General features: G+C 40.0%; 1 protein-coding gene across 1 annotated transcript; it reads left to right on the forward strand.

The window, feature by feature from the left end:
• The first annotated feature begins 4815 nt into the window (after positions 1-4815).
• Positions 4816-5418, forward strand: LOC136067424 (uncharacterized). Its single transcript, XM_065773257.1, has one exon. The coding sequence runs from the start codon at positions 4816-4818 to the stop codon at positions 5416-5418; it is 603 nt and encodes a 200-aa protein (XP_065629329.1).
• The last annotated feature ends 6241 nt before the right edge of the window (positions 5419-11659 follow it).

Here is an 11659-nt window from a genome sequence, read left to right on the forward strand (position 1 = left end):
TTAGTTGGAAATTTGCATAAGGAAGCGTAAGGACAAAGGTGATTACGCTTAACAATCGAACTTGTGTCTTACTTTATTGTAAGATTTTATCATATTATATAGTGCAAAACACTGAAGTTTGAGATTTTTTGAATTTTACACTCTAAAGTTTTAAAATTTAAATTTTGTTCTCTAAAGTTATATTCCATTTGCATTAGTAGCCTTTTTGTTCATATTTTCTGTTATGGGCCACATAAGCTTGTCATGCATGTTTAGTTCGTCCAATAAAATGATGTCACGTCATTTTCATTATGCTATGTCATTTTATAATGATGACTAGACATTATTTTTACTGGATGAACTAAGTGTCTGTTTAAGAACAGCTATTTAGTTTTTTGCTGAAAGTGTGCTAAAATATACTTATACCTTGAAAAAATTTGAAAAAGTGAGAAAATGCTGGAAAAGTGAGGTTTTAAAAAGAAAAAATGTATATAAAAGTTAAAAATTGAACTTATAAACTGATGACAAACTCACCCTAAATATGCACAAAAACTTATGTGGCTCTTAATAGAAAATATAGATGAATGAGCTATTATTGCAAATAAAATATAATTTTAGGGTGTAAAATTCAAAATTTAAAATTTTAGGATATAAAATCCAAAGACCTCAAACTTTAGTGGTGTAGTTTGTACTTTAACTTGTTATATATTAAAATATCATTGTAGTTGTAACACAATTTTTTTTCCCGAGAAGAAGTTGTAACACACTTGGTTCTGTTTACTTTCCATGAGATATATACAATAAAGTTTCTAATTAAACGTTCACCAAAATTGACCTAACAATAAATAAATAATCTGGCTTTAGCTTAATAGCATGCCCAAACAATGTTGTCGTTAAAAATCTCGAGTTATACCACCGTGCACCTTTTGTGTAATGGTCATTCCACAAGTAGGGGTGGCAATTCGTGTTTGTGTGTCGAGTTCGTGTCATGTTAACTCATAAGTATTCGAATATATGGATCAACCCTAACCCGACATATTTATTAAACGAGTAAGGATTCCTAAACCCTAATACAACCCATTTATTAAATAAGTCAGTCGTGTCGACTTATTTATCAGATTTTATCAAAAGGAAAAAAAAAACTAATTTTATTATTAACCAAATTGATATGAATTATGAAAAACCAAACAAATAAATATTTTTAATATAAAATTCAGAACTACCGAGCAATTGTATTACAAATAATAATTCAAAACTAAGCATATCTCAATATCACAAATAATTAATCATAATATGTCAATGAAAATAAACCACAACAACTAATAAGTTTATATACCTAGGGTTTGAAGGGTATATTGGTAAAATGTTATTTAATTAAACAGGTCAGACAAGTCAAACAGGTTCCATGTAATGGACACTAACCCAACCCATTTATTAAATGGGTTAGTCGTACCAACCCGAATATGACACGAACTCATTAAGTCTCAACTAATAATTTACTAATTTCATGTCGTGTTGTGTCAGTTCGTGGGTAGTGTCCAATTTTGCCGCCCCTATCCACAAGTATAAGTTCTTGTGAGATGGAGGTAAAGGGGTAAAAGCAGGGTTCAAGTCCTTAAGAAGAAGTTTCACACATATATACACTTAAATTATGTTAAAATAGAATTTTTAGCTTAGATTAAAATAAATAAATAAATAAATCTCAAGTTATTATTATTTTCTCCTTTGAAAAATATTATTATTGATGTTATTGTTATTTGTTTTCTAACCAAATTTCCAACAAGTTGCAGATAATAAAAAATTATCAAAGTATATCAAGTGGTCAAACTTTTTTAATTAGATAAGCAAGGAAGATTCTGAGTATATAATCTTGACCTTTATTCAGCCAAAAAAAAAAAAATCTTAACCTTTATATATACTCAAACCAGAACGTCTTCGGCCACCCAAAGGAAAGTAAAGTAATTCTTTGGCCACCGAGCAACCCCTAATTTATAAGGTTTAAAAAAAAAAAAAAAATTAAGGGGGCAGTGAAGATGTATGTATTTTTTATTTATTTATTTTTTTTGTAATGTACCAAGTTATATTTCGTTTGTTTTTAGAAAAAATTATTTGATATTTGCAAAGGGATTGAGAATTGCAAATGATAGACATGTGTGTATGTATCAACCTCTCTCTCTCCTTTTTTTTTTCCTGAGAGAAAGACAGACACAAACAGACACACACATAGGGGAGTGGAACCAAGGTTTAATATCACACAACTCACAACATACAAAAGCCGGTAACTCTTAAATGTTGAGGTAACTCTTGAATATTGTATATGTATCAACCTAGTTGAGATGTAAATGTCAATTTGTATTGATGAATTATTCTAAAAAAGTTATGAATAGAAAATACATTAATGTACTTATGTATTCTAAAAAATTACATTTTTCACCCTAAACTATATCCTTAATTACACTTTGTACCATAAATTTTTTTGAATGCACGTTTTGCACCTTAAATTATGATCTTATTACACTTTGCACCTCGACATCAATTTTACTGTTATCTTGGATAGAAAAATATGGCAACACGTGAAAAGATTTAATTTCCCCTCTTCTTAATAATTTATAAACAAAAGATAAATTACACTTTATCTCCCTAAATTATACTTTTGATTACATTTTACACCATAAATTTTGAATTTCCATCCAAGTTAACAACAAACTTAATATCAGGGTGCAAAATGTAACAAATGTCATAGTTTATGGTGCAAAACGTGCATTTGAATTAAAATTTAAGGTGCAAAATATAATATGGGAAATAGTTTAAAGTGGTTGTGGGGAATGAAAGCCCAGACATACTTATTGGGCTGTGGGCCCTGTCTTGAGGAATACTGTATGTCCGAAGAGTAATAGCGAGTCGGCGTAGAATTCATCTGAACGCAGCCAACCCAGAAGTAAAGGAAGAGTAACGTCCGAAGAGATCACATTTTGTCCGAAGAGATTACACTCCTCGGACATAAATAGTCTTGACCCAGCCAGCGAATAGAAGGTCTGAATGGACTCTCGGGCAATCCCAATGACAAAGATAAGCTCTGAGCGTATCTGGAGATGATTAGGACGAGAAAATATCTTAAGGAAAAGCTGTCATCACCGCATTAAATGCACTGCAGCTATTTTTCTGACTGCATTAATGTGGAGAAGACTCCTGAACAGTGTAATCTCAGCTACTACCACTCATGGAGGGGCAAAGAGAGTACCTGATGGGACATGCACTCAAGTGGATGCTTAGATGAAGAACAAATGGACGATGAAGATGATAGAAAAGGGTGCTATATAAGCAAGAGAGGTCTCTGATAATGGGAGGGAGAGAGAGAGAGAGAGGAATTAGACAATTTCATTGTAGTTCCAAGAATTGTAACCACCTCACATTCCAATAATATGCCTCTTTGGACAGACATTTGTAAAAGAAGATGAATATAATCTTGTGTCAATGAATCCTCCAACGCTATAATTTACCTCTGTTTGATTCACACCTAGTCTAGCTCTTTCGCCCACTCTCTACAAATTCATTGTATTGGGTTCATTGGGCTCGTAACCCATCCCTCTTGGGCCTGGGCTGCCAAATCAGACCCTACACTTGGCATCGTCTGTGGGAAGAGTTCGTGCAGGGGTGAAAACAACAGCGAAGGATGACTGAACGAGGCCAACAACAGGCGGAGTCAAGGGCATCCCAACATGCGGACCCTTTCCTTAATTTGGAGCAAAGACAGGATCGCGAGGGTAGTGCACACACCGTGCACATTGGGTAAAGCCATTCACGTGGTGAGAGTTACATATCCCATGCACAGAAGAACCGGGATTTGCAGTTGGAGGTAGAAAAGTTAAAAAGAGAGCTGCGTCATGCAAAACGGAAACGGGTTCCTTCACACTACGATGAGGAGTTTGATGACCAACAGGATCCCACTTACCAACAAAAATCGTGAACGCCAATCAGTGAGTCCTTTTCCTACCAGGAGGAGCGTCGTCGTGAGAAGTAACCTCCAAGCCCACCACGCGGAGATATAGGGAACGATGCCATGAGTAAGGCCTTGAACCAAATCTCTAGATCGCCCTTCACATGTAGGATTGAGGAAGCAAGACTCCCCCGGCATTTTAACCAACCTGCGTTCACCATCTACAACGGTAAAACGGACCCAGTAGAACATGTCAGTCATTTTAATCAGCGGATGGCAGTCTACTCTAGGAACGAAGCTTTGAAGCTTTGATGTGCAAGGTCTTCCCCTCCAGCCTCGGGCCGGTTGTGATGAGGTGGTTTGACAACATAAAAGAAGACTCCATCAGCTCCTTCAAAGAACTCACTCAAGCCTTTGGTTCACGTTTTGTCACCTGCCGAAGAGTGTCCAAGCCCTTGTCCTCCCTGCTATCCTTGAGCATGCAAGAGGGTGAGACTATGAAGGCGTATTCGAACAGGTACTGGGAGATGTTTAACGATATGGAGGGCAACTTTGATGTGATGGCCCTCGACACGTTCAAGCTCAGCCTCCCCATTGACCACTGCTTGAGGAAATCTTTGTCTGGCAAGCCAGTCACTAGCATGCGTCAGCTGATGAACTGCATCGAAAAGTATAAAAAGGTCGAAGAAGATTAGCAACAGGGGAAGGGCAAGGAAAAGGTTATCCCTCAAGAAATAAGGGACTTCAGGTCGAATCGGCTCAGCGGCAGTAAACCACGGAGGGATTTTTCTGGGACTGGAGCAACAAACCCTCAAACAGTTAACACTGTATTCAAAGAGCCAGTACACCAAGTTCTGGAAAATATTAAGGGCGAACCATTCTTCCGATGGCCGAATAAGATGGTGGGAAACCCCGAAATGCGCAATCATAATCTCTTCTGCCAGTATCATCAGGACCACGAGCATACCACGGAGGATTGCAGGAGCCTGTGGGACCACCTGGACCAACTAGTCCGAGACGGTAGATTGAAGCACCTTCTGCACCACTCCAGTGGCCGAGAAAGTCAGACAAGCACAGAATCCCGAAGAAACGATCCATCCAAGCCTTCGTTAGGAACTATCAATGTTGTCTTCGCCGCACTAGGAAGAACAGGATCCTTACCCTCAAAGGTGATGTCAGTTGCCTGTTCGTCCACAACTAATGCCTGCCAAAACCCGAAGAAAGCTAAGGTGGCAGCGCAACTGGTCATAGGGTTCTCGGATGAAGATAAGATGGGGACCATCCAACCCCATGACGACCCCTTAGTAATTACCCTCAGAATTGGGGGATACGACGTTAAGAGGGTGATAGTGGACCAGGGCAGTGCCGTGGAGATAATGTACCCCAATCTTTACAAGGAGCTGGGTCTAAAACCTCAGGACTTAACGCCATACAACTCTCCCCTCGTGAGTTTCGAGGGAAGGGTTGTCACCCTGAAAGGCCAGATACGCCTCCCTGTGTAGATCGGTTCTGAAGTGGTGGAGGTGGATTTCATAGTTGTGGATGTGTATTCGCCGTTTACGGCGATTGTAGCCAGACCTTAGCTTCATGCACTGGGGGCTGTCTCTTCTACTCTGCATCAGAAGGTCAAATACCTGTCCGAAGGACAAGTTTATGAAATCCGAGGGGATCAGTCCATAGCCCGTCGATGCTTAGTGGCCGCCATTCAGCATGAACTAGAAACCGAGCACCTGTCCAGGGCCAAGAAGGCTTTATAGCAATCAAAGCCTCGGGAATTGCTTGTCGAGAATCCAGAAGAAGGAGCTAGGTGCGAGGATCTGACAAAATTCACCATCGGAGACAATCTAGAAAAATTCTTTCAAGTCGGATCTGAGCTGCCTCTTCCGGAAAGGGTAGAGTTAGTAGACTTCCTCAAGAAAAACCTTGACGTATTCGCCTAGGACGCCTATGAAGCCCCAGGGGTTGACCCGGAATTCATTTATTATCATCTGAGAGTCAACCCACTAGTAACCCCTAAGAAGCAGCCTCTTCGGCGCCCATCCAAGGAACACGCTGAGGCAGTAAAGGAAGAAGTAGCGAAGCTCAAATAAGCTGGAGCTATTAAGGAAGTTTTTTACCATGAGTGGTTGGCAAATACAGTGGTAGTGAAGAAAAAGAATGGAAAGTGGCGAGTGTGCGTGGACTTCACCGATTTAAACAAGGCTTACCCTAAGGATCCATTCCCAATGCCAAAGATCGATCAGCTAGTGGATGCCACTGTCGACCATCCTCGGATGAGCTTCCTAGATGCCTTCCAAGGCTACCACCAGATACCCTTGGCCCTGGACGACCAGGAAAAGACCGCTTTCGTCACCTCTATTGGTAACTACCACTATAAGGTAATGTCATTTGGCCTAAAAAACGCGGGATCCACCTATTAGAGGATGATGACGAGAATGTTTGAGCCACAGCTTGGTAGAAACATCGAGATTTACATTGACGACATGGTGGTGAAAAGCAAGATTATTGCTGAGCATATAAAGGACCTTGAAAGTACCTTTGAAGTCCTCAGGGAATACAAGCTGCGCCTAAATGCTTCCAAGTGCTTATTTGGCGTAGGGTCTGGCAAGTTTTTGGGATACATGGTGACCCATAGGGGTATTAAGGTTAACTCCGACCAGATAAAGGCAATCAACAATTTGCGAGCTCTTCGGAATCCCAAAGAAGTCCAAAAACTAACTGGAATGACTGCTGCCTTGAACCGATTTATCTCCCGGTCAGCAGACAGGTGTCGACCATTTTTCTCTTTGCTCAACAAGTGGAAGAGATTCGAATGGACTGAAGAATGTGCTGTCGCCTTTCAGCAACTCAAGGACTATCTAGCTCGGCCACCAATTATGTCCAGCCCTGAGCCGGATGAAGTCTTGTTTGCTTACATTGCGGTGGCTCCCTGTGCTGTGAGCTTGGTACTGATCTAAGCAGACTGCGGCATACAAAGACCAGTCTATTACGTAAGTAAATCACTGCATGAAGCTGAGACCCATTACCTTCCACTGGAAAAGGCCATCCTAGCAGTAGTGCTGGGTACACGAAAACTACCCCACTATTTCCAGGCCCATACGGTCATCATCCTCACTCAGCTCACGCTCAAGGCTATACTCCAAAGCGCTGACTACACCGGGTGAATTGCTAAGTGGGGTACCATCTTAGGGGCTTTCAACATTAAGTACATGCCCCGCACGTCAGTCAAAGGCCAAATCCTTGCAAATTTAGTAGCCGAGTTCACGAAGCCTCATTTAGAGGAAGCGATACCAACGTCGGACATGGATGGAAAATCGGTTGGCATGATCTCTCAACAAAGTCCTTCTCATTAGGAAATGTACGTGGATGGCGCAACAAATCAAAAGGGTTCTGGCATAGGACTAGTGTTAGTATCTCCAGAGAAGATAGTTATTGAAAAATCGCTAAGACTGAACTTCACTGCCACGAACAACGAAGCCAAATACGAAGCCCTGCTGACAGGAATGGCCATGGTTCAAAGAATGGGAGGAAAATCATTAGAAGCGTTCTCGAACTTGAGACTGGTTGTTGGTCAAGTGCAAGGAGAATTCGAAGCAAAAGATGAGAGAATGCAGCGATACCTGAGCTGAGTTAAGCGCTTGCGATCGGGATTTGACTTCTTCAATTTACTGCACATCCCCAGAAGCGGTAATGCACATGCCGATTCCTTGGCCACACTTGCCACCTCCTCGGCGCAAAGTCTGCCAAGAATCATCCTCGTCGAGGACCTGCAGGAGCCTACGGAGGCGAGGACAAAGGCAGTGCAGGTTCACCAGATTAGGGCCGAGCCTAGTTGGATGGATCCTATCATTAACTTCTTGTGGCATGATGTTTTGCCCAAGGAAAAAGGGGAGGCTGATAAAGTCCGAAGAAAAGCAACCAAATTCTGGCTATCTGAGGACCAGAGACTGTACAAACGATCCTATACAGGACCATACCTACTATGTGTCCATCCTGAAGCCGCTGAATTGCTACTGGAAGAGCTGCATGAAGGGATTTGTGGGAGTCATACTGAGGGTAGATCTTTGGCCCATCGAGCCATTATGCAAGGTTATTGGTGGCCAAACATGCAAAGCGAAGCCCAGGAATACGTGAAGAAATGTGATTAGTGTCAACGATTTGCGCCGAATATACACCAGCCAGGTGGGACCCTCAACCCACTATCCAGCCTGTGGCCATTCGCTCAATGGGGCTTGGATATCATGGGGCCATTCTCCAAGGCCGCAGGAAACAAGAAATACCTGCTAGTCAGCACTGACTACTTCACTAAATGGGTCGAAGCAGAAGCTCTTACCAACATCCGAGATGTAGACGTACAAAAGTTCGTGTGGAAAAACATCGTCATTCGTTTCGGAGTCCCTCATACTCTCATCTCGGACAATGGTCTGCAGTTCAATAGCAAGGCGTTTAGGAGTTATTGCAGCGAAGTGGGAATCACGAACAGGTATTCCACTCCAGCTTATCCCTAGGGTAACGGCCAGGCAGAAGCTGTCAACAAGGTCATTGTAAACGGTTTAAAGAAGAGATTGGACGATGCAAAGGGCAAATGGGTAGAGGAATTGCCGCATGTACTTTGGGCCTACAGAACTAAGCCTCGTAGATCTACCGGGGAAACCCCTTTTTCAATGACCTATGGGGCTGAAGCTGTAATACCTCTGGAGAATGGATTCCCGACTTTGAGAACCACTTCGTTCAATCTGACCGACAACAATGAACAGCTTGAGAAGAGTTTGGACCTAGTCGAGGAAAAAAGGGAGAATGCGATGGTTCGCCTGACGCATTATCAACAGAAGCTCAGGCAGGGCTACGACGCCAACGTAAAGCCAAGGCCTTTGGAACCTGGTGATCTAGTACTGAGGAAAGTTGTTGGCACTGCAAAGAACCCAGCTTGGGGAAAATTAGGGCCTAATTGGGAGGGGCCATATCGTATTACTTCAGGGGCTGGCATAGGGGCATATTTCCTGGAAGATCTATATAGCCATGTGATACCTCGCCCTTGGAATGTAAACAACTTCAAAAGATATTATTATTAATCGGGCTTTTCCGTTAAACAGCATGCCGACTCGTCATGTGAACCGCATTTTCCTAAGTGTTTAAACTTAAACACATTCATGCCTGTAGTCCTCAGACCAGATGATTTGGGTTAGTTAGCACTCCGTTACAATTTTTCTAAGTGTTTAAACTTAAACCCATTCATGCCTGTAGTCCTCGGACGCTCTGTGAAAGAAACTGAGATCGATTGCTGAAAGAGCGTGGTGAAGCTGTGCGCTTGTTCTCGCCAGGAAGTCTGATAGTTTGCAAAATGTAGAAGAAGCGCCTTCTCTTGAGATTTTATACGGGGTTAAATGAAGGGGCAGGAGTTATTTAGCTCAAATCCCGGGGGAGAAGCACGCCCGTTAGATCAACAGCCCACCGTTGGATATGAAAGACAAGGCGCCGCCTGGAGTAATCAATGCAGCGCCTTGGAAATACGAAAACAAACGTTGGTAATAATGTAGCGCTTCTATCTAGGCCCACGCGCGTGTCAGTTCAAACATTTGTCTCCCCTCAAATTTCTCACCCCGTGACAAGTCAAAATCCCACCTTTTCTCTTCGGATGCAAGGGAAAAATTGGGATTTTTAGGGGCTGTTGTGGGAATGAAAGCCTAGACATACTTATTGGGCTGTGGGCCCTGTCCTAAGGAATACTGTAGTTCGAAGAGTAATAGCGGGTCGGGGTAGAATTCATCTGAACGCAGCCAACCCAGAAGTAAAGGAAGAGTAACGTCCGAAGAGATCACATTTTGTCTGAAGAGATTACACTCTCGACATAAATAGTCTTGACCCACCAGCGAATAGAAGGTCCAAATGGACTCTCGGGCAATCCAACGACAAAGATAAGCTCTGAGCGTATCTGGGGATGATTAGGACGAGAAAATATCTTAAGGAAAAGCTGCCATCACGCATTAAATGCACTGCAGCTGCTTTTCTGCCGCATTAATGGGAGAAGACTCCTGAACAGTGTAATCTCAGCTACTACCACTCACGGAGGGGCAAAGAGAGTACCTGATGGGACATGCACTCAAGTGGATGCTTAGATGAAGAACAAATGGAGATGAGATGATAGAAAAGGTGCTATATAGCAAGAGAGGTCTCTGATAATGGGAGGGAGAGAGAGAGATGAATTAGACAATTTCATTGTAGTTCCAAGAATTGTAACCACCTCACATTCCAATAATATGCCTCTTCGGACAGACATTTGTAAAAGAAGATGAATATAATCTTGTGTCAATGAATCCTCCAACGCTTTAATTTACCTCTGTTTGATTCACACCTAGCCCAGCTCTTTCGCTCACTCTCTACAAATTCATTGTCTTGGGTTCATTGGGCTCGTAACCCATCCCTCTTGGGCCTGGGCTGCCAAATCAGACCCTACAGTGGTAAAGTGTAATTTGCATTATTTATTCCAAAAAATAAAAGTCAATCAATGGCTTTTAAGTATGTTTAATACTTCAATATAACAATTTGTATTTCTATATATAAAAAGTGTCTTTCTCAAAAAAAAAAAAATATATATATATATATATATATATATATATATATATATATATATATATATATATATATATATATATATATATAGTGTCAATGCTTAAAGCTACAGTAGTTTTGGTTTATTCAATTCAAATTGTTTCTTTGACTTTTTTTTTTTGAAAATATAGCCTATTGAACATGCTTTTTATTTTTATTTTATTTTATTTTTTTTATCTACATATAGCTTTTACCCTAAATATATAAAATATTATCATAACAAATTGCTACAATATTTTCACAATTGTTGAGGTGTTAATTCTTTATAAGCTAAAATAAAATATAAAAAATATCACATTGGAACTAACCACAACTAAAAATAAAGGTATTGTGAAAAAAAAGTACGACATCCACAACATTTTTTTATAACAAATCATAGGCGGTAAATTATTATTGGTTCTAATTAAAACTTACCAATAAAATTATCTTTTTGCCCACCAATAACAACCCTTAACAACCTACTACTTTATGATTTGTTGTAAGAATATTGTGAAATAGTATTTCTCTTGTGAAAATATTAAGACATTTTTGTTGTCATCATGATATTTTACAACTATTAAAGTGTCAATTCTTTACGAGTCAAAATAAAATATAACAAAATTGTAAAGGTATTATGAAAATTTTGGTACCATTATGTTGTGTTTCTAGAAATGTTTTTTTTTTTTTTTTTTTTTTAGTTTAGTCAACCCAAAATTCACTATTTCACGTACAGTTTTCTTGGGTTGACTTTTTGCATTTAAGTTTGGGATAGTTCACAATTTCTCCTTAAAACTTTAAAATCAAGCAATTTTCCCTTAATATTTTGAAAAAGAACAAATATGTCATATTGTTATTCTCTTAATTAAACCCTAATGAAAACTTATAATTCTTTACATTGTGTAATGTCTAAAATACTCTTACTAAATTTTAATATTCCAAAAATTTTCTTCACATATTTTGAGTTTTAGATGGTAGTAATGCTTAGGAAGTTAGAATGGTGATATAAAATGTTTTATTTATTACCTAAAGAACATTGATTTTCTAGGTTTAAATCTTTGAAACTAATAATTTATCTAATGAGAAATTTGATGACACATGCCTTTTTTTTTTTTTTGCCTAAAATAGGTGTTCATTAAAAACTAAGTAAGCCAAACA

The sequence above is a fragment of the Quercus suber genome, unplaced genomic scaffold (assembly GCF_002906115.3).
Source record: "Quercus suber isolate HL8 unplaced genomic scaffold, Cork oak 2.0 scaffold_71, whole genome shotgun sequence".
NCBI lineage: Eukaryota > Viridiplantae > Streptophyta > Magnoliopsida > Fagales > Fagaceae > Quercus > Quercus suber.